At 39.0% G+C, this 24,512-nt stretch overlaps 1 protein-coding gene across 1 annotated transcript in view; it reads left to right on the top strand.

The window, feature by feature from the left end:
* The window catches only part of DOCK4 (dedicator of cytokinesis 4), a 477,425-nt gene that overhangs the window by 196,498 nt on the left and 256,415 nt on the right, over positions 1-24,512 (top strand). Inside the window, exons 2-7 of the mRNA XM_010831178.1 lie at positions 727-810; positions 3,184-3,224; positions 5,188-5,243; positions 10,018-10,114; positions 16,480-16,628; positions 20,571-20,655. Coding sequence (XP_010829480.1) covers positions 727-810; positions 3,184-3,224; positions 5,188-5,243; positions 10,018-10,114; positions 16,480-16,628; positions 20,571-20,655 — 512 coding nt within the window. The remainder of the gene's footprint in view (positions 1-726; positions 811-3,183; positions 3,225-5,187; positions 5,244-10,017; positions 10,115-16,479; positions 16,629-20,570; positions 20,656-24,512) is intronic.

Here is a 24,512-nt window from a genome sequence, read left to right as displayed (position 1 = left end):
ACGGTGACTCCTCTCTGTGTGCCCCCTTTTCCCCCAGTTCAAATTATCTGAGAGCTAAGGCATGTGGGAATTGTCATTTTGTCCATGTGTTTAGACCCAGGGGAGAGAAGTAATCATTACCATTGATTACTACAGAGAAGAAGACTACTTTAACACCGTGTGCTGGGCTAGACCCTGAGGGCACAGTAGTGAGCAGTGAGCAGTGAGGACATAGTCCCTTCTCTTGAGGCCCTTACAGTGTATGGAAAAGAAATATCCTGAAGACAGCATAGCAGAAAGGTCAACCAAGCTTATTAATGAGTAAGACATATAGTCCTCATTTATCATTGAACACATATTTATTGAGTCACTACCATGGGATGGGCTTCTGAATGGGGAGTGATTGTAGCAGTGAGGTAGAGGGACACTCCTGGCGCAGCTCTTCAGGCAGTATCTTTGTTTATGTATGTTATTGGTGATGTTGATATTTTGTCTACTATCGTAGTAACTATCACACCTTTGAAATTTGTATTAATAACACTTGTTTGACCAAACATTTCGCAAAGTATGTAAACTTTGGTTTTCTTCCGAAACATGTCACATTAAAATATGACAGCCAGTTCCAACTATCAGGGTGTATTTCCTGTTCACGTTCGTTTTTCCTGGTCAATAACATGCAGTAGTAAGCAGTATAACTGGCCATAACTGACAGGATTATCTCTATATATTCTGTGTGGTTTCTTACAGTTATTGCCAGTTTTCGAGGAACTGTGCCATATGGTCTGTCATTGGAAATTGGAGATACAGTTCAGATCCTGGAGAAGTGTGATGGTAAGTAGACTAGTATTGATTGTTTGCAGTTGGGTAAACGATCTCCTCAGCATTAGGCAGCTCATAAAATTTACAAATTCTTTTCATACTTCTATTAATCTCTAGGATTTTCCCCTTGGTCACAATGAACCATTTTTTACAAAACTATTTTCTTGCATGTTCAATGTTTGGCTTATGGGAAAACATTGTTTGGTATTTTTAAGCTGATTATATTTTTTCCTAATATTATTTATTTATATTCGCTAGATGCAATTGAGACTGTTGAATTTCTGAGAGTTCATGACTCAGGGCCAAACTAGAAGGCCCTTCTTGGAATGTCAAGAGTCTGGTGGGCTCCCCAGGACAGAAAGAAACAGAGAGCCAGAGCAGAAATGCTTTAACCAAGGTTGGGTAACCAGATTCCTTGGGGTGGGACTCCTGCCCTGGCCAACTCTGCTCTAGTTCTGTAACTGCTTCCTCCTCACCTCCCCCAAATTTGGACTGAAATTATTTACTCCATTTGAAATGATAAGTGAACTTGTATGATTAATTTATATAAGAGGTACCTCATTAAATCAACCTAGTATGTTTTCAAATGCTTCTGTTCCTTGTAACAAAACATCCTTAAATGCTAGTCCTTAAAAAGATCCCAGATAAAATGACTACTCTTTTTTTTCTTAACAAAATGGCCATATTGTAAAGTCCCATCAGCATATCCAAAGATATGGTTTTCCTCTCAATACATTGTCCTTATTAGGAATTTATAATATGCTAAGACTCTATCATATTAAGGTTCATTATTGATAAAATTGTGTTTTCCCAAATAGAACTATTACTTTTATTTAAAGCCTGTCATTAAATGGTGGTGATACATGGACATTTATTTTGTCCAGTGTCACTGATATATTTAAAAATATAAGGTTTTTCTCTGTCATTGCCAGATATATTTTGTCTGTTTCCACTTCGTTTACAGATAAATATAAAATCTGTTATGAATGGATGAAAATATACTTCTCAGCTTATGGGAGCTGTTTTGTAATGTAAAAACCTTTCTGTATGGTGTAGTTGGACAGGGACCTCACTGTGACATTTCTGCAATTCTCAAGAAGTTTTGGTTACTGTTAAAATAATTGTTTAAGAATAGATATATTTCTTGGGTGGATGTCTTTGAGGAGTCTAATAAATCCTGACATTATAGAGTTTGCAATTCTAAATTCATTCTACTCTTTCCAGGCTGATTATAAAATGATGTTTTATAAAATGTTTTTTTAAGAAAACTTATGAGGAACAAAAATATTTAAATACAAAACTCAAATACTTCTTTCTAAAAATTCAATTAATCAAAAAGATTCAATTCAATAGAACATTGGTTTTATGATAAAATAATTTATTCTAATAAGCAAAATGGTTACTATAGTTGAAGAAACAATAAGTTGAAAAGAATACATTTATAGGAGGCTGTATATTAGCTTCCTGGAGTGAAAAATGGTAACCCACTCAAGTATTCTTTCTTGGAAAATTCCATGGACAGAGGAGTCTGGAGGGCTACAGTCCATGGGGTCACAAAGAGTCAGACACAACTAACCAACTGAGCACACACACAGCACACGTATATTAGCTATATAAATTCATATAAATATGTATACCCTGTAATTGTTTTAAACTCTAAAAAGTTATGTTCCCCCTTAAGGACAGTGCTGTAAAACTGATTGAGTCACTTTGGAGGTTAAGTAATAGACATTCTGCAGAATAAAAATTATGGTGAGTCAGTTGGTGGGACATTGTCTGGATGAAAGCATGCCATTAATGCTCTAAGTGGATGAGACCTGGCTTCTTTCGTATGCTATCAGACTGATCCTTACCCAAGATGGTAGATAATGTGTGAGCTCAGTACAGAATTGCTGGCTAAGCACTGGTCTTTGGTGGTAGAGTCAGGGCTTTGTATTCAGGCAAAGACAGTTTGGAACTATATTAAATCTTGTGTAGATTCTTGAATTTCTTTGAGATATAGTGTGACATTTTATAAAATGGAATGAAACTAAGCTCAGAGAGGTCACTTAACTCGCCCAAGATTCAACAGCTAATACTTATTGATAGTAAAACCAGAATTTAAGCCCAGTACTCTGATTCCCAAACCTTTACTTCCATTATGCATGTCTGTATTTTTTATGTATATTTCCAATACAATTTTTAAATGATTTTATTGATAGAAGACTTAAACTTGTAGTCACTTAACTTTTATAGTCTAGCCTACTTCCAACTCCCACATGTTTATACCTAGAATATCTTCATGTAAGGTAAAATTCTGTCAGCAAAGGATACATTGATTTCTAATCATTTCTTCAAAGTCTTGTAATTATTTATTGAAATATGACCATGATTATTTCTCCACAGGCTGGTACAGAGGATTTGCCTTAAAAAACCCAAATATCAAGGTAAAAATAATTGCTTTTAACTGGAATTATGGGATTTTTAAGAAAGACAGTTAATTTACTTTATTTCATTATACAATTGAAATTACAGTTGGGACTCTTAGTTGAAATACTAAACGGCAATACAGATTTTCATAATTTTGGAAATTCCTTTGAACTTGGATTATACTTAAGACACACTATTCAAATGATAATCCTGTGTAGCTCTTGAAATTTATACTGAGAGGACCTTAATAAGCTCATTATATATAAACAAAATCTTTTTGAAGTGTGAGTTTTGCAGAGAGCTAAATTAAAATTCAGGCAGCAGAAATATATATTCCAAAAGAAATAATGAATAGAGGTATTTAATCTTTGTTTTCTGTGGTATCATTTGTGAAAGTTGATGTGGAGAGTGGTTTATTTTAGGTATGTTATGAGTCCCTTTAGGTGTGAGGAGGTGAAATGTGGGAAAATCAAATTATAAAGAGTCCGTCTTTCTTACCATTCCAGACAAAAACTAACACTCATTATCAGTTATATATTTATATAAATCCTGAGGAATTATAGTAGGAAGTAATATGAGTTTTCTTTTACCTTTCCTTTGTGTAGTTTATGATGTTAACACTAATCCTTACTTCTATATTTTTCAACTTTGTTCCTATCTTCCCATCTTTACCCATGCTACCCACATTCACTAATATTTTCTTACATGCCATGTTCATTTTTTGGTTTAATTCTGGTTTTCTAAGGATTGTAGATAAGAAAGTGTGTCATTTCTCATTTCCAAAATATGTTATCTAATCTATTTTGCCTGCATTTCTGTTTAAGTATACCTTTTTTCCTGGATCATCCAACTGTGTTAATTACTTTATTTCATTTATTTTAGGTCATTCTAAAGGATAGTCTATACTTTAGCTCTCATTTAAAGTTATTTTTGGACATCTGCGGGCACATGCATATGTAACTTCAATATTTTTCATTTAGAACATACTTTAAAAAGTGTTAAGATTTTTTGCTTCTATTTCTCTTCTAAAGAACCTCAATTTCTGACTTCTTGTTAATTCCAATAATTACTCTAATTTGCTATTCCTACCATATTGAGGTAAATTTAAATTCCAAAGGAAAAAAATGGTGTTTTGTTTTTTTTTTTTAAAAACCTATGCCTATTTACTACTGTTGTATATACAGAGCTTGCTAGTTAAATTTTATGTTATCCTTGGACCCACAGTGGTGATAATGTATTCAAATGACATTTGTTTTTCCTAAATATTTAATTGAATTTTCCATTTAATTGTACATAAAAAATCATTCAGAGAATATTGTCATTTAATGGATAATAAAATTGCTCTTTTTTAAATTTTTTTTTAAATTTCTCATTTAGAACAAAGGAACCATTTCCTTGCCCTAGCCTTTCCCTACAATAAAGAGCTTTAAGCTGGCTTGTCTTCTTTTGTTTAATTTTTGTTCCATCAGAATGGCAGCCCGGTGATGATTTGCTGCTATGTTTTCATTAAGGATCATTCTTAAACATGTAAAATACATACTGTTTCTAAATTCATAGTAGTGGTATTTTTTTAGTATGTATTTTCAAATAGACACATGAATAGTTTGAAGAGAAGAAAGAGAACTACAACCAAAAGAAGCAAACTAAAACCCCTTTTTTCAAAACTGCAATATTAAAAAAATTTATTTAACATGCTTTCCATATAGAACTCTTGAAAATACAAAAAATTTCTGTTATATAGAATATATTTTTGAGTGGGATTTAATGTTTTGATTATCTCTAAAGTATCTCTAAATTTGTAAACTGATAAATATTCAAAATAAAATTACTGGTTCTAAGCTGCAATGGATTTCACCTAGAGAATGTGTTAGAGATTTCATCTTCCTGGTATTGTTATGGTTGTGTGGTGATATTTTATATATATGACTTATGAAATTTATTCTGCTGTAATAGACATAACCTTCACATTTTCTCTTCCAGGGTATATTTCCTTCCAGCTACGTTCACTTGAAAAATGCCTGTGTAAAGAACAAAGGGTAAGAAATAAATTTTATTGATGGAGAGTTTTCACACAATCATTGCCTATTTTGGAATTTGAAAGACTTATTGTCTTGAAAAAAAATCGATTCTTGCCATTGTTTGTGTTGTTAGATAAAAGACAGATGATATTAAGGCAGTTTGTGGAGAAAATGAAAGAACCACATCTGTATGTTGGACAGCAGTACAATCTAGGGCACTGGAGGTCTCTCATTGCCTGGAAATTGTGGAATCTACCTAATCTTAAACAAAAGGAGTTGGTTCTTCTTGGTTTCCTGTTGTGTAGGGAAGCAAGCAGTCATAGCCATCACATGCTGAGTCATATCTCAACCCAGGAATTTCCTAGATTCACTACTGATCATAAGTAGCTGAGTCTGCCATTATTTTCCTAATTGGGCTTAAAAACATATCCTTGTGTGTTGTTATTATTCAGTCGCTAAGTCCTGTCTGACTCTTTGAAACCCCATGAACTGCAGTGCGCCAGGCTCCTCTGTCTCCCATGATCTCCCAGAGTTTGCTCAAATTCATGTCCATTGAGTGGGTGATGTTATCCAACCATCTCATCCTCTGCCAACCCCTTCTCCTTTTGTCTTCAGTCTCTCCTAGAATCAGGGTCTTTTCCCATGAGTCGTCTCTTGACATCAGGTAGCCAAAGTATTGGAGCTTCAGCTGATGCTGAGCTTCAGCATCAGTCCTTCCAATGAATATTCAGGGTTGATTTCCCTTAAGATGGACTGGTCTGATCTCCTTGTAGTCCAAGGGACTCTCAAGAGCCTTCTCCATCACCACGATTCCAAAGCATCAGTTCTTCAGTGCTCAGTCTTCTTTATGGCCCAACTCTCACAACCATACATCACTACTGGAAAAACCACAGCTTTGACTTCTGTTGGCAAAGTGACATCTCTGCTTTTTAATATACTGTCTAAGTTTGTCACAACTTTCCTTCCAAGGATCAAGCATCTCTTAATGGGTCCAGTCACTGTCTGCAGTGATTTTGGAGCCCCCCAAAATATAATCTGTCACTGTTTCCAGTTTTTCTCCATCTATTTGCCATGAAGTGATGGGACCAGTGTTGAGTTTTAGGCCAGCATTTTCATTCTCCTCTTTCACTCTTATCAAGAAACTCTTTCGTTCCTCTTCACTTTCTTCCATTAGAATGGTATCATCTACATATCTGAGGTTGTTGATATTTCTCCTGGCAGGCTTGATTCCAGCTTGTGACTCATCCAGCCTGGCATTTTGCTTGATGTACTTTGCATATAAGCTAAACAAGCAGGGTGACAATATACATCCTTGAGGTACTCTTTTCCCCATTTTGAACCAGTCCATTGTTCTATGTCAGGTTCTAACTGTTGCTTCTTGACCTGCGTATAGGTTTCTCAGGAGACAGGCACGGTGGTCGGGTATTCCCATCTCTTGAAGAACTTTCCACAGTTTGCTGTGATCCACACAGTCAAAGGCTTTAGTGTAGTCAGTGAGGCAGACAATGTTTTTCTGGAATTCTCTTGCTTTCTCTGTGATCCAGTGAATGTTGACAATTTGATCTCTGGTTCCTCTGCCTTTTCTAAACCCATTTTGTACATCTGGAAGTTCTCAATGCACATACTACTGAAGTCTAGCTTGAAGGATTTTGAATATAACCTTGCTAGCATGTAAAATAAGTGCAATTGTCTGGTAGTTTGAACATTCTTTGCCACTGCCCTTCTTTGGGTTTTGAATGAAAACTGACCATTTTCAGTCCTGTGGCCACTGCTGAGTTTTCCAAATTTGCTAACATATAAGTGCAGCACTCTAACAGCATCATCTTTTAGGATTTGAAATAGCTCAACTGGAATTCTGTCATCTCTACTAGCTTTGCTTATAGTAATACTTCCTAAGGCCCACTTACCTTCACATTCCAGGATGTCTGGCTTTAGGTGAGTGATGATACCATCATGGTTGTCCTAGTCATTAAGACCTTTTTTGATAGTAGTAGTAGTCAGTCAGTTCAGTTGCTCAGTCGTGTCCGACTCTTTGCGACCCCATGAACTTAAAATATTAGATTGAAAATATATTTCTAATACTAATAATTGCCACTACTATTAACTCTTTTAATGAATGTGTGTCCTTCAGAAATGTTGTGCAGATATAACCCACCAGAAGTGAGTCAAGCAGAGTTATCAGTCCTTTTGGAGTTCTCCAACCAGTGTCTATCCAGCCCTCCTCAAGTAAACCAAGGGACCGTCCAGAAAACACATGCTTACTCTTTGTTCTGACCTTTCTGGCCTAGTGACCTGGGTCTTTCTACCCTGTCCCTTAAAGGATCCACCTGGGCCAACCCCTGCAGCCAGTCTCTTTGCTGCCTTTGCCCCAAACCCAACCCTGATCCTAAAAACCCTCCAGAGCAGAGAGCCACCCTGCCCCCATCCTACATGTAGACTGACGAAGAGAAAATAGACAGCATGCTAGCAAAGATGATGTCAAGCATCCCTCGTGTAGTTTAAGTCCTCTCTCTCTGAAAATGTGTTGTGGTGGGACATAGTTTTAATTGAAATAAGTACCTTGTTTGTTTGTCCTAGTCAGTAACTGGCAGGCATGAATATCTGGCTCCCTTGATTCTGAGGAAGTTTAAAGATGGATAAAATTGTCTCAAAATTTGGTCCTGTTAGTTTAAGACTTGGTGTGGGTTCGACACCTGACACAGGGCATGATGAGCATTATACAGCAAGAGAACCTCAGGGTAGAACCAAAGTTTATTTTCTTAAATAAAAAAAAGTTAGAATTGGTGGAGACGTTAGGTTCTAGGACCGTTAACTGGAAGAAAAACTTTAACCTGAAAACATTCGAGAACACGTATTGCCAGATGATTGCTTTCCCAGAGAGCAATCTCTTTAGGCTTTTGATGTTGCCTGTCTTATTTTAAGGGGATTAGCAGACTGATGGCCCACCAGGACAAAATAACTGCAATGTACATCTCAGAATAACTCAACAGAATATAATTTCAGGGGCAGCTACTTATGCCAGACTGTTTGAATGTTGATTTTGGTATAATTAAGAGGAAACAGCTGCCTCACCAAAAATGGCAATTTTGTGCTTCTTAAAAATGTACATTTTGGTTGAGCAAGCCCCAGACCAACTTCCCACAGACTAAATTGCCTTTATATTCTTTCCTGGGTCTCAGAGCAGTGCAAAACTGATGGGGGTGCGAGGTGGGGGTCCTTTAATTATAGTTTGTGAATGGTTAGGTCACTTCTTTGTAGTTTAATTCTTGCTGTGGTCATGTCAGTTTTTAAATGTTAAGTAGGTTGTTGAGTTTTCTTGGGAATTCATTGTTCCTGCCCAGACTTTGTGTTCTATCATTTTATAATGTCTGTCTCCAAATACTCATCATTTAAATTGCAACAGCTGCTTGAAAAGCAAAATAAATGCACTACCATTTGAAAATGTCAATTATGTAGACTTGATAAAAGGTTCTGTATATGTCAAAGTTCATATATTACTGTTTACTTTTATTTCTGGTTTTACATCTTCAGCTATGTTTAAGCTCTAGAAAGAAGTAAAATATTCACAGGGTATTTTAGCAGCAGTATGAAATGAGGCTTTGTTGGTGAAGAAATCAAGGCAAGATTTTAATTCCCATACTTGCCAAGAAAACTTTACAAAAGACAATTATGTACACTTTGGACTTAACATCAAGAAGGAACACATAACAGTTAATAGCCTCATGATAAGAAATAAAAATTTCCCTTGATCATCTGCATAATCTGGTTCAGTGTCCACTGAACACTGAATATTGTCCTTAGAAAAAGATACTCAAATGAAGAAGATAATCCCCCTCAGTATAGTCAATTAGCATTCTTTTGGGAAGTAGAATTAAAGGCACTTACCCATTTTAACCTGCACAGAAATGAAGAATTTAGAAAAAAGAAATGAGAGATGAAAAAATAAAGGTTATTATATGTCAAACATAGGATGCAGAAGACAAATTCAATCTGGTTTTTTCTCTCCATCTCCTTATATATATTCTGAACATCAGGACCACCATAGATACCCTGCTAATATTGGTATGAATATTTTCCAAGTATAGTTTCTGACACACAGAAAAGAAATAGAAGGAATATATTGCCCTAATCATGGAGAGGAGCATTCTGCAATGGATATTCAAATACCTGTGATGTCTTCTGAGATGCATGATAACATTACTGATACCAGTAATCATTTTTCATGGTCCTGTTTGGAAGTAATAAAAATGAGGTGTTAAAAAAAAAAAAAATGAGGTGTTAATGAGATCAAGTGAGTATTCAGTCAGTACCTCAGTGTCTAGTTGTTTATAATACTGAGTGAGTTTGGCTGTTTGCGGCCATCATATCACGATCATTGAATGAGCCTTTCACTGTCTTTGAGCCCAATGGCCATAGCGCTTGGAAGGCAAGAGCCATCTCACAGTCCAGATGGCCTGGTAACCTCAGGTTACATACAAGGACTTTTGGGCTTGGAGAATTTAAGTGAGTTGCTGTTCAGAGATCAAACTGTGCCTGGAGCACAACCTCGCTGGTAGTGTTGCTTCACCACACTGCTTAAACTTTGATCTAGGTGAAGTGCTTGGTCATTCTGGTGTTGTCCTGCCATAACCCACATCACATTCCTCACACAAGTTCATATTCAGATCCTGGTTTCTGTTTGCAGAACCAAAAATAACTAGGCAGCTTCCTCTCCTAGTTGGTCTTTTAGAATATTTAAAAGAAGATTACCGTCTATGTCATTTGCATATATACTTGTTGTTCAATTTCACAGACAATTTGAAATGGTTATTCCCACTGAAGACTCTGTGATCACAGAAATGACATCAACATTAAGAGACTGGGGAACTATGTGGAAACAACTCTATGTGGTACGTAACTTTTTAATGGTATCGTTTTTTCAGTAGAGAATTGTTTCAAGAAATATCTAAACAGGGGTGAGTGTCAACTAGTATTTGAGCACCTGCTGTAAGTCACTCCCACTCCTCCGGGAATCAGGGATAGAGAGCTTAATACAACATAGTCTGACTTTTATTCCTGTGTCCATCCAGCATGGATTTTCTAAGTTCTTTTTCAAGCTGTACGAAAGTAAAAAATTACTTTCCTGGCATCTAATCAAATAGGATCATTTACATGGAACCTAGATTTAGGCTTTCTGAATAATTTTAATTGTCACAGAGAAATAAGCTTTTTTTCAATATAATTTTCATAATGGTGACATTCAATTATATTCTAATTCTCTGTACATTGCTCAGGTATACTAAAAATGATAGGCTATTTAGAATCAATGAGAAGATTCTAGAACTACAAGAGAAAGGAATGTTTCTTGGGAAAAAAAGGAGTCAGTGTTTTGGGTATATACGTATATATATGGCTTTCCAGGTGGTGCTAGTGGTAAAGAACCTGCTTGCCAGTGCAGGAGACATGAAAGTTGCAGGTTCGATCCCTGTGTCAGAAAGATCCCCTGGAGGAGGGCGTGGCAATCCACTCCAGTATTCTTGCCTAAAGAATGCCATGGACAGAGGAGCCTGGCAGGCTACAGTTCACAGGGTCACAAACAGTCGAACACGACTGAAGCAACTTAGCACGCACACGAACACGTACCTATTTACATATTATACTTACTGAGAACCTTCTGTGTTGCAAACCCTGTAAGAACTACTCTATATGTAGTATCTTATTTAAGCCTTACAACCACTCAAGGAAATAAAGACTATGATCATCCCTAGCTTACAAATGAAGAAAATGAGAGTGAAGTACTTACTGGAGGCCAAGCAGTTGAAAAATGACTATGACTAAGCTGGGATTCACATGTATCTAGCGCCCTCACTGAACCACTGTCTGGGGAATTGGGGGTGATGTTTGGGGAAAGATGAGTTTATTTCTTCTTTGATTTTCAAAGGAATTTAGAGAACAGCTTAGTCATTTGAAGGGATGTGCTCAAAATACAAAGGTGTACTTATCCTGACAACTCGATTTGAAATAGCCTGTCAAAGAGAAGAATCCAAATTAGTGAGAGACATGGACAAAGAATGACCATTTTTATTTTCCGCTCCATAGAAAATGCAATAGAATATTTCATTGAGGCAAGAAAATCTTTAAAAGTCACTAATAAAAACCCATTTGATGTTGGATTTCTCTGACCATGCCCTCCCGGAGCTGGTGGCTTTAGGGCTCACTACTAAAATCCACAAGATGATCTTAGATGAAACGCGGCATCTAGACTTTGCTGGGGTGCAGTAAATGCGCTGTCAGGATAACTGAACTTGGGCTCTGGGCTGGGAGAGTACAAAGGAAATGCAGATCTCCTTAGATTTTAAACATTTGTCTTGGAAAGAATAAAATCCAAGTATTATTTCACTTAATATTGCACGACATTAAGATGAAAATTAAAACTGAAATGTGCAAATCGCTGCATCCTAAATACCCACCATAAAGATAATGACAATGTAAGTGTGAACCATTAATTGAGCTAAAGCATGAGCACTTTCCCTTTTATGTAGCTGCTAGTGAGGATCAAAGTTGAATTCCTCTTGATTCTGCCTTATCTAGCTATTTTTACCTGCTTTTGAGGCTGCGAGCATCTATTTTGGGGACTACTTGATTGGCTTGAAAATCTACATGTTGTAAGCTCTTAGAGTAACTTCCTCACCTCCTACCATCCTGAGTGATGGAGATAAATGATTATTTCAAAGTTTCTTTGAAGACTAGAATAATAGTTCTCTTAGGAACAAATATAAAATTTAACCTGGAGATACTAGATTTTTAACCTTGAGAATTTGGCTGACTTGGGTCTGTTGGACCTTTTGGTTTTTCTTTTCTTAATATAAATGTTTTTGTTAAATGTTTTGGTTCAAGTTCATGCATAAGTGTATCGGGATGCTGTCCATGGTCTTCCCTAATAGCTTTAAGGTGCCTAGCGTCTCCACTGGAAGGTGTTTGATGAGCTACTGATATGTTGTCAGTGGTAACCAGTATATGAGATATACTTTATCTTAATATAACGTAGAACATTTAGAATTAAAAAAAAAACACATGGTAGATGCTCAAGAAGTGCTATTTGCTTTTTTCAGTACATTGGTCATGGTCTAAATAATGTCCTTTAAAGTATCACTTAATAAAATAGCAGTAACAACTAAAACTGTAGGTGAAATACAGGTCATCTTCTCCCAAGTACCTTTGTGCAGGCCTTCAGCAGGGTATTGCACAGCTCTCTTCCCTGCATCTTTACCACGTAGTTTTTATTCTCAAATCTCATCAGAGATAATCTATCTAGGGTCACAAGCTAAGTAGGAAAACCTGGCTGTAAATTGTCTGCTGCTCCAAAATTTATATTATTTCCATCTTGAGGCAAATCAAAACTTGCTCATTCTCTATAATGCTAAAATACTTATAGTTCATTTTTTGTAGATAAATGTTACAGAAGTTTTCTGATATATTGTAAAAATGGTCATGTATTTTTCTATTTTAAGTGTTTAATATTGTACCCTGCCTCTTTCATTGAACATTAAATTAAAAGCATTTTTCATGTTTCCTGAAGACTCTTCATAACTATCCATTTTTTTAACATCTAGTTTTTAGAGGCATCATTTTCTGACTAGCTATCAAAACAGTTATGTACTGTTTTCATGCATTAGTGGGGAGGGTGCTGCAGTATGTCACTGTTCTGGCCACCCCTTTCTGAAAGGGAGAGCAGACCGACTGGTTTGTTTTTTTGTGAATCCAACTTCTTCTCAGCTCAGTGTGCTCATGAACTTAAATGCTAGAGGTGACATTATTAGGAAATCAAGCCCATGCCTCTGGACAACATCAGAACAACTTCCCCAAAAGCAAGACAGGTGCCCTTCACATGGTGGTGGTCATGTTAAGCAGGAGTTGGCTGTCTCCCTGCCACATGAGATTTGGCTTGTATTATATCTTCCTTAGGTAAGTAATTTCTTTGACTACTTGAGTGGACTCTTCCTTCTGCCCATGGAGTTCCTCAAGTTTCTTTTGAGTTTCAATTTTTTAATTAATTTTAATTGAAGTATAGTTGATTTGCAATGTGTTAGTTTTAGGTGAAGATCAGAGTGGTTCAGTTATACATATATATATATGTGTGTGTGTGTGTGTCTGTATATATGTATGTGTATATATGAAAGTGAAACTGTTAGTTGCTCAGTCATGTCCAACTCTTTGTAACCCCTTGGACTGTAGCCCACCAAGCTCCTCTGTCCATGGAATTCTCCAGGCAAGAATACTGGAATGGGTTGCCATCCCCTTCTCCAGGGGATCTTCCTGACCCAGGAATAGAACCCAGGTCTCCCACATTGCAGGCAGATTCTTTACCATTTGAGCCCATCAGGGAAGTTTGTGTGTGTGTGTGTGTATTATTTTCAGATTATTTTCCACTATAGATTATTATAAGATACTAAACATAGTTTGTGCACTATACAGCTATAGTTCCCTATGCTGCACAGTTCCCTTATTGTTTATCTGTTTTATATATAGTAGTATGTGTTTGCTATCCCCAAACTCCTCATTTACCCACGCTTTCCCCTTTGATAACAGTGTTTGTTTTCTATGTCTGTGTCTTTCTGTTTTGTAAATAAGTTCATTTGTATCATTTTTTTAGATTCAATGTATGATTGATATCATATGATATTTGTCTTCATCTGGCTTCCTTCCCTTAATATGATAATCCCTAGGTCCGTTCTCCTCAAGTTTTTCTTGATCTCCCCTGCTTATTCTCTTATATGATCTAAACAGACTGCACCTCTCAAGATTCCCTAAAGTGAAAGTGAAAGTGAAAGTGAAGTCGCTCAGTCCTGTCTGACTCAGCGCAACCCCGTGGACTGTAGCCCACCAGGCTCCTCTGTCCATGGGATTCTCCAGGCAAGAATACTGGAGTGGGTTGCCATTTCCTTCTCCAGGGGATCTTCCCAACCCAGGGATCGAACTTAGGTCTCCTGCATTGCAGGCAGACACTTTAACCTCTGAGCCACCAGGGAAGCCCAAAGCTCCTTGAAATCAAGGTGTTTCTTCCTTCATTCTCCAGCTGCTGGGACTACACAGGGCAGTCTCAGCCACTGTGGTTGGAGCTCACATCAGGTGAAGAACACAGGCATTGACCAGTGACTTACAGTAGTATTGCATTACAGAACTCTTGTAATGACTTGTATGGGAGTGTATAACATGAGGAAAGAGTGAGAGGTCGTAGAAGAACAGGCTCAAGTGAGTGCTATAGGAGTTGAGAGCAAGATTACGTCTAGCTCAGAGAATAAGGGATGGTGTCATGGAGAATGTTTCTTGCTCAACTGGCACATTGTCTAACCTACTCAGTTCCCCAGAACACTTCTAGTCACCAAGCATCAATGAAGCAGAAGATCCATCTCCACTTTTTTTTTTTCCTAAAGAATGTTATGACCCAGAGGGATGACATGGGGAGGGAGGTAGGACGGGGGTTCAGGATGGGGAACACATGTACACCTGTGGCGGATGCATGTTGATGTATGGCAAAACCAATACAATATTGTAAAGTAAAAAAAAAAAATGTTATGACTAGACAGAATTTGATATTTTTGTCAGCTTATCTCTGTAGAGGACTTCTGGTAAATGACAATCTCAATACTTTCATACCATTATTCATATAGCCTATTAATAGTTTTCATAGAAAGTGAAAGCATAGCTTCTGCTTAAGAAAGATGAAGAGTTAATGAAAGGTGAAATACTTACCAAAGGCTTAGCCTAAATATCTGTGGGTAAGAGACATACACCTAGATTTTGATAAAGATTCAGTATTTATTAAAGGATCTGGATTTAAGTTTATAAATTTATTCTGGATCAAAAGTGTAATGATAACACCACTAGTAACACCTGATACTTACATGGTATTTATTGTGGGTCAAACATCGTTCTCAGAGTTTTAATATACGAAGTCATCAATCTTCATAACAAGCCTATGAGATAAGTCCTATGATAGCCACTCTGCAGAGAGGAAAATAAGCTCCATGAGGTTGATACATTGCCACAGGTGTTTAGCCAGTGAAGGGCCAAATTAGAATGCAGAGTGAGGTAGTTCATGTTTCAAGTCTGTGCTCTTAATCACTGTCTTATCTGGCTCTCTTCACAAATGTTATCTCTAATAACCTTCCATGTGCGTGTTTCACAGATGACAAAAGCCATACTCAAAGCCTATAAAACTAGTTAAGTGGCAAAACCAAGATTTGAAGCCAGGAGTTGAACCAATCTTCTTTCCAACTAATCGTCCTCGCTTGATGAATTTCACAAGAGGTTAGCTTGAATTTACCCGAAAATTTAATAAGTTAGAAAGAAAACATTTTTTTAAAGTCTAAATACTGGCCAGATGCTAGCAGTGAAAATTTATCAATGAACGAACGTTAGAGTCCTTTATGTACCCAGCTTCTGATGGGAAACAGTAAAGCATCAAGACCAACACACAAGAAGTAATTAAAAAATAAGATTTTCCTTTGAATTGGCTTTCATTACATGCAGCCATACTTCAGAGAAGGGAGAAAAGCATGTGAGCAAGAGCTGTCAGGGACGATTTCCTGAGGCAGGTGGAAGTCAGTTGTAGCCTTGAGGACAGTAGAATTGGAGGGAGCTAAAGAAAGAGACGGAGAAGGCAATGGCACCCCACTCCAGTACTCTTGCCTGGAAAATCCCATGGACGGGGGAGCCTGGTAGGCTGCAGTCCAGGGGGTCGCTAGGAGTCGGACACAACTGAGCGACTTCACTTTCACTTTTTACTTTCATGCATTGGAGAAGGAAATGGCAACCCGCTCCAGTGTTCTTGCTTGGAGAATCCCAGGGACAGGGGAGCCTGGTGGGCTGCCATCTATGGGGTCGCACAGAGTCGGACATGACTGAAGTGACTTAGCAGCAGCAAAGAAAGAGAGGATTTGAGGTGGAAAGGGAAGTAGAGAATGTAAAGTCAGAGATCAGGCCAAACTCAGGTGTGGAGATGTCATCAGGATCTTGTGACATGATGTGTGTTTTAGGGAGCCCGAGAAGTGAAGTTGGATTTGGATTCTTGAGCAGGAGAGCAACATTGTGAAACAGGATGAAAGGGTGTAGGGAAGTGAGTACGTTTTAGGACCCGAGGAGAGAGTTAATGCAAAGTCTGTCTTCAGAGTGCCCAGCACATAGAGGGTAAATGGGACTCGCCCTCTGCTCTCTGTGGTAACCCCGTGTCCAGTGTCTGACTGCTGAATCTCCACATTTGCGTGTTTCCTAGAGAAATGAAGGTGATCTCTTCCACCGCCTGTGGCATATCATGAATGAAATCCTGGATCTGCGGCGGCAGGTGTTGGTGGGGCACCTCACCCATGACCGGATGAAGGACGTGAAGCGCCACATCACCGCCCGCCTGGACTGGGGCAACGAGTGAGTACCCGCCACCGCAGGGATGAGCTCTGGTGGGTGCACACGAGGGTGTGACTGCTACAGAGGTGTGAGCCACCGTGTGCTCATATCTCTGGAAAACACCAGAGGAAGCTTTTCCAGTTTTCTCCTTTGGGGGGCTTAGTGCAGACTGTCACTGATGGAGCTGACAACCGCATCTTCTAGGGCTGGTGTGGGTCCCAGGATGTTGTCAGTTCTCAACTGCCCTGTGTGGTCTGACAGTGGGCACATGCTCAGGAAATACAAAATGTTCACTGGGGTCAGTCAGATACGTAACTTTCACTGAGAGTATTACTACTGTGTGCTCGGTCGTGTCTGACTCTTTGCAACCCCATGGACTGAAGCCCACCAGGCTTCCCTGTCCATGGACTTTTCCAGGCAAGAATACTGGAGTGGATTGCCATTTCCTTCTCCACATTGTTTCAAAAAGGCTTTAGGTTTGACATGCATTTTTCTTTCTAAATACATCCCTCTTTTCTGTTGTGGTAATAGATTGTTGATGTTATGTGGAGGGAGATAGCTTCTGTTAAAAGTCTTAGGGGCAGGTATCCTGGGTGGTGGTGGGGAAAGGGTGAGGGGTGGCTTTCCTTACTGCCCTGATTCTGCCTGTGCATATGTGTTAGTGTCTTTTGAGGAGCTGCTTGGGAAAACTTGATAAAAAACTGATCTTGACCAAGATTTGCTCTTAAAAAAAAAAAAGAAAAAAGACATAACTGACTAATCTAAAATACTGGCCAAGTACTTTAAATACTAAAGCTAGTAATTTAAAGCAGTGATCAAGGCTGATATTGTGCTAAATATGAATGTTAATGTATTGGTGAGAAATTAGAATAAGCCAACTTAGACTATGATGTTAGGCTTATGTGGGCTCAAGCGTAGGAAGATAAGTGGTCCCTCGGTATCCTATAAGGTCATGGCCTCCCTATCTCCCCAAGTCCCCATTCACTGTTTGGACCTTCAGAGCATCTTCAGTTCAGTTGCTCAGTCGTGTCCGACTCTTTGCGACCCCATGAACTGCAGCAAGCCAGGCCTCCCTGTCCATCACCAACTCCTGGAGTTTACACAAACCCATATCCATCCAGTCGGTGATGCTATCCAGCCATCTCATCCTCTGTCGTCCTCTTCTCCTCCTGCACCCAATCCCTCCCAGCATCAGGGTCTTTTCCAATGAGTCAGCTCTTCGCACGAGTTGGCCAAAGTACTGGAGTTTCAGCTTCAACATCAGTCCTTCCAATGAACACCCAGGACTGATCTCCTTTAGAATGGACTGGTTGGATCTCCCTGCAGTCCAAGAGATTCTCAAGAGTCTTCTCCAACACCAGAGTTCAAAAGCACCAATTCTTCAGCGCTCAGCTTTCTTTATAGTCCAGCTCTCACATTCATACATGACCACTGGAAAAACCATAGCCTTGACTAGATGGACCTTTATTGACAAAGTAATATCTAGTCTTTTTAATATGCTGTCTAGGTTGGTCAAAACTTTCCTTCCAAGGAGTAAGTGTTTTTTCATTTCATGGTTGCATTCACCATCTGCAGTGATTTTGGAGCCCCCAAAAATAAAGCCTGACACTCTTTCCACTGTTTCCCTGTCTATTTCCCATGAATTGATGGGACCAGAATCATGATGCCATGATTCAGTTTTCTGAATGTTGCACTTTAAGCCAACTTTTTTACTCTCCTCTTTCACTTTCATCAGCAGGCTTTTGAGTTCCTCTTCACTTTCTGCCATAAGGGTGGTGTCATCTGCATATCTGAGGTTATTGATATTTCTCCCGGCAATCTTGATTCCAGCTTGTGTTTCTTCCAGTCCAGCGTTTCTCATGATGTACTCTGCATAGAAGTTAAATAAGCAGGGTAACAATATACAGCCTTGACGTACTCCTTTTCCTATTTGGAACCAGTTGTTGTTCAATGTCCGGTTCTAACTGTTGCTTTCTAACCTGCATACAGGTTTCTCAAGAGGCAGCTCAGGTGGTCTGGTATTCCCATCTATTTCAGAATTTTCCACAATTTATTGTGATCCACACAGTTTATTGTGATCCTGTGTTGATCAGAGCATCTTAGAGCAACAGAAAAAAAGAAAAGCAGATAGGAAAGAAGAAGGCAGTAAAAGATACCACAGATGATTTTGCCTCTTACTGAATCTGGAAAAACCAATTTGAAATCAAGAGTAATGCTTCCTTTAAGTGTAGGATGTCACTTTATCAAAAGGCAGTTTTGATTCCTGATAAGACATATACTACAGGAGTGAAGTATATAACACATTTTAAACCTCTATCTTGTCCAGAGTCCTTCTGTTATTTCGCTGAGTGAGCTGTGCCATTCATCCTTTTATAGACAGTCAAGAGAGCAGCCCTAATTCATTAATCTCGGGGAGATGCATTCCTCTTGGGGAATCAAGGGTGGGGGTGGAATACAGCAAGACACTGAACTGGGAACTCTCCTCTTTTATGATGTGAGGCAAATTCCTGAGCCCTCCTTGACTTCAGTTTCTTTGCTTGTTGCTTGTCAAAGGAGTAAGTTGAGCCAGAAGAGATCTAAGGCCCCGTCCACTCCAGACCAATGTGATTCACAGCACGGAGCGCTTCCTAAGAGATGGGATATGCCAGCCATGTGCAGGGAGCCTCCGGTCTCACTGTGTGTGATGGGGTGGCCCTTTGAGGGGTAGATCTGAAGACTGTTTGACCATGACCTAGGCTGCCCATCTTTCATGTTTCGAATGTTTTTGAATGTTTTTCCTTTTTGTTTTGAAAAAAACTTGGTTCTCTGAATCATGTTGGCCCTTAGTCATCATGCCAGTCCTCCTTTAAAAGACTAGTTTGTAAATAGGAAGAAAGTTGGATGAAGTTAGCTTATCAAAAATAGCTTAGAAATACAGAGCAGGCAAGAAGATGATACTTTTTCAGTTTTAGGAAGGAAGATAATGACATAAGGAAGGGAAAAGAGGGAAAAACATTAATTATGACTGAATCATGGCTCAGTTTTGACTCATGTAAGTTCCAGCTTATGCTTTGGGCAATTCTATGGCTAATTTATGGTAAGTTGGTAAAACATGGATGTATGAAAATGAGCAATATAATTTATTTAGATCATCCTCAAATTCATGAAATTTCAGAGGTCTGATTTTGCTTTCTTTGAGTTTGACAACTTATTTAAAATGTCTTACAGTTTACAGATTTTGCATTTACTATATTCCTTTAAATATAGTTTTCTTACTGAAAGGGAAAACAAAAGTGGAGGAAGCTTGGGAGAAGGAGGAGATAGTCATCTCATTCCCTATCAGGGCCATCAGAAGAAAGTATTCTTGCCTGAAAGCCTCAAACAGAGTTACAACAACGGCAGCTTCTCCATTCTCCATAGAGCCCTGTGCTGTCCTCTGACTTTCCTGTGATGATGCTGGTGGAGGGAGAATCAATTCATTCTTCCTTCCTGATGTCCCAGAGCAGTTCAGTGACTGTGTTAGCATAAAACCAACCCCTGGTGCCAGGTCAAATCCTCAAGGCCAGGCTTCCCTCTCCTCAACTCTGTGTTCTAGAACAAAATGATGTCTATGTCTAGTTTCCAGGCCAGCACAACGAGGAAGGGTTTCTGTGGTAATAGTTTGCAGGGTGCTAAAGGCTCCCCACTCTGTAGAACCAAGGCCCCCAGTGGCAAAAGCACTGCACCAAGAGGGCCGGCCCATCCCCTCCCCATCCCTGTTTCCTTGCCTTTGTAATCTTCTGTTTCTCAAGTTATACCCAGTGTTCAGCCTCCTTACTTAGTCTGAGCGCTGCAAAGGGTTAATATAAGGTAAAGAGTTTGGGTGAGAGAAGCACAAAGGGTGATGTATTGAATGTTTTTTAGAGTGATACAGTAAAGATAATTATTTTAAATATATTCTGTTGAGGTGACTTTTCTTCCAAACATTTGCAATTTGTTCTCTAGACAACTGGGACTGGACCTGGTGCCTAGGAAAGAGTATGCGATGGTGGATCCAGAGGACATCAGCATTACTGAGCTCTACCGATTGGTAGGTATAGGAATCTGTGGCTTGCAGTCTCACTGCTGATTTTGTGGTTTCCATGACACTTTTCATACTTGCTTGATTTTGTAAGAACAGGATGTTCCAGGTTTAATTTGGAGCAAGTAAAGAGAATTGAGAGCTGAGGTGACCCTGCCCCAAGTACAAAACTGAGATAATTTGCCTGTCTCAGAATTACCTGACATTCCTACTGAGTCCTCAACTCCCAGGTACTAGGAAGTAAAGCCAAAGAAGTTTTAGGTTCTTTTCCTAAATCTCTGTACTTTGCCTGGACTAGTGAAATGCTCACAAGTTGTATATTTATCTGTCATGTATCAAGACATTGCTGTGTTTCCAGTCAGTGCTCATCAGCGTGTTAACTCCCTTTCCTCCCGTCTTATCACTACATGCACACACTCCTGAAAGTGTCTCCTCCTTGGTCTCCAAATGCTGGTCTTAGCCCCCATCTCTCCGAGACCATTTCTGAGTACTGAAGCTTATTAATAATCATAAGATATTTGGTCATATCGCCCACCACGACACCACCCATGACTTGAGTTTTTACCTAGTTACATGATAGGTTACAGTCTAGTTGTTTACTTGGCATCTAGGTTCCCTGAATGATCCATCTGTCTTGTATTTTGCCTCCTATTCTTAATATTTGTATACAGTTTACCTAATCTCTTGTTATTCCCTGGTGGGGTGATGTTTCAGTCGCTGTCATCTTTCACTCTTGCAACCCCAGGCTCTGTAGTCTGCCAGGGCTCCTCTGTCCATGGGATGTCCCAGATAAGAATACTGGAATGGGTTGCTATTTCCTCTCTATGGTCTTCCTGACCCAGGGATCAGACCTGGGTCTTATTCATTGCAGTGGGTTCTTTACCAACTGAGCCACCAGGGAAGTCCCTGTTATTCACTAAGCTCTTTTAAAACCTCAAATCAAAGAAAATTGTGGCTGGAAAGACATTCAGTCATCATCCCAGGTGTAATTTTGCTTTGCTCTAGTTACTGCTGTATCTTTCCATAATGTTCCAAGGAGGAATGACTGTGGTCAACAGTGGATTCCTTTTGGAAGATCCTGCCTCTTTGGAGGTAGCTTCCCAAATTTATAACATTCTTCATAGAATCGCAGATTATTCTTGACCTGAGATTATCTGAAAAACATGAGAAAAAAATCATTCGTAAATCCAATATGCATATGTCTCATTTGATAAAGTGATTTTTATTACCACATTCAGTTTTTTTCCTTTGTCATCAATCTGTTCAGATTATTTAACGCTCATTATGTCAGATGGAATAAATTCTTTTTCTGTGAAGAATTTCCTTTACATTGAGCTTCTTGAGAGTGGTGTTCCATGCTGCACCCCTCTGTGATATTAGTGCTAAGTGGAGTGTCAAGTACAGAGCAAAAACACAGTTAAAGAGTGGTTGGAGGGAGGAGGGCAAAGATGATTAAAAGTAAAGTTTAAAGTCATCACTAAGTCTTAGCTTATGTGTGTGTGTGTATATATATGTGTGTATATATAACAAAATCACTAGAATTTGTCAGACACATCCTCTAATGGGATATTTTTATTATAGTTTATTTAACTATTGGGCATCAAATTTTGTCTCTCACTTTTGTTTTAATTTCTCAATCAATCTGAAGTTTCTTCAGAGTGAGCACCATGTCTTACCTCCCTTTGTTATGTCTGAAATCATCTCGTACAGTGCTTTGCACTCAGTAAGCAATCACTTAATGGTTTTGAAGTCATTATGATATTATGAGAAGACCATGGCTGTAGATCAAAAAAACTAGATTTGAATTTCATCTCTTCCTTCTACCAGCTCTCTGATCTTGGACTTATTGCCCAATGTTTCAGAGCTTCAGTTTCTTCATTTATTAAATGGAGAAATCATTCTTATCATGTTTGTTTGGGAGATTAAATAAGACATGCATGTGAACTGCCTTTCCTTGACAGATAACATTTGCAAAGCACCTAAGCATTCAGTCAGTCTTCATTCTTTTCTCATCTTTATTTCATCCTTGTTAGAAAGGCATGGTGGCAAGAATAATTATTACCTTACGTGCTGTGTCTTTGGGGCTTCCCTGGTAGCTCAGCTGGTAAAGAACCCACCTGCAGTGCAGGAGACCCCGCTTCAATTCCTGGGTTGGGAAGATCCACTGGAGAAGGGATAGGCTACCCACTCCAGTATTCTTGGGCTTCCCTGGTGGCTCAGCTAGTAAAGAATCAGCCTGCAATGCATGAGGCTGGGATTGATCCCTGGACTGGGAAGATCTCCTGGAGAAGAGAATTCCATGGACTGTATAGGCCATGGGGTCACAGAGAGTCAGACATGACTGAGTGAATTTTACTGTGCTACTTCTTAAAATTAGATTTGACTGCGTTCAATGAAATAAATAATAGAAGCTTAGACATGATAGAAATTTATTTCTCTTTGACAGTATACAAGCCCAGGCAGCAGGTCTTGGGCTTGTTTGTGGATTCATGATGTCAGAAGCAAAAAAAGGATCCTTTATCCGGGATGCTTCATAGTACAACATGGCTGCAAGAGCTCTAGCCATTACATTGCTCTCCAACAGCAGGAAGGAGAATGATTTCTTTCAGTTGACTCAGCTACTTTATGAGCCCTTTTGGAAACCCCACACAATACTTGCCGTTATATTTCTTTGGCTAGGGCATGATCACATCCCCATATTTAGTTAGGGATGTCAGATATTTGATAACCAACTAACAGTATCTGACAAAAATATGTTTTATTTTCCCAAGTTTGATTTTGTATGTATGTAATTTTATCTATCTGCTTTTTACTTAATGTCATCTATAGGATGAGAAATTTATTTCGTCTCTTTGGACATTCCAATTTCTTAGTTGTGGCTGCTGGGAGTGTTATGTTGGTAGGATTCTGGGGTCTCATCTGGGCTGTGATGACTGCCAGATGATAAGGATTTTTTTTTTTTTTTTTGTATTTTATAGCTCAGAACTTAGTTCACAGTCTTCATTTGTCAGAAACATTGTGATTTTAAATGAAATTGGGACAGTACTCCAGGAAACCTCGAATAATTATAAACTTCAGAAGGACATGTTTTTTCTCTAAGGCAGCTTCAAGTTCCTGTTTATGTCCTGGCGCAGCAGTAATCAGGTTGTCTGTAGCACTGGCCCTTTTCTCTATGTAAACATGACTGACTGTGCTGACTTCATCTAGGAGAGTGGGCAGGCACCACCACCAAATCCCGTGTGGCTGGGGGTGGGGTAGTGATTTATTGTCACTCATGCATCAAGGATCCTGTCATGGAGGTAAAATGTGCCAACACAGGACGTTGGATTAATTGTTGCTACTTCTCTTCTTTTGCTGTGTCTTTGCCATGTCATATTTGAAACACAGGTGTTTGCATCTTACTAATTCCATATTGCATCATTAGAAAAAAAAAGAAAGTCTTGTTTTCGGTTTTTTGATAGCCTTGTTAGCAGATCTTTCTCACCTAATTGTGTTCATCTAAGCAGCGAAATGTGCTAAGCCTCACAGTGTTAACATATGTCCACTTGGTTTACTGCCAATGACCAGAGCTTGATCCTTCGGTAAATAAAAGAAGACCTTATTGGCTGGATTCTCTAGTTAATTTGTGCATAAGGAGAATCTTTTTAGGAAACTTTCTTTGTTTTTGTAAGATCACGTTAGCAGCTTGCTGTGTGATCCTTAGTGGGTAGGCCAGTGGTTATCGATCATAGAGTCCATTTGGCAATGTCTGTAGACAAGTTTTGATTGTCACAATTGGGGATGGTGTGGAGCAGGGGGTCAGGAGAGGTGCTACTGGCATCTGGTGGGTACATGCCAGAAGATGGTAAACATCCCACAAAGCTCTC

Source organism: Bison bison, unplaced genomic scaffold (assembly GCF_000754665.1).
Source record: "Bison bison bison isolate TAMUID 2011002044 unplaced genomic scaffold, Bison_UMD1.0 scf7180017864525, whole genome shotgun sequence".
In the NCBI taxonomy this organism is placed as follows: domain Eukaryota; kingdom Metazoa; phylum Chordata; class Mammalia; order Artiodactyla; family Bovidae; genus Bison; species Bison bison.
Note: the sequence above shows the minus strand (reverse complement) of the source record. Positions and strands in the feature narration are given on the sequence as shown.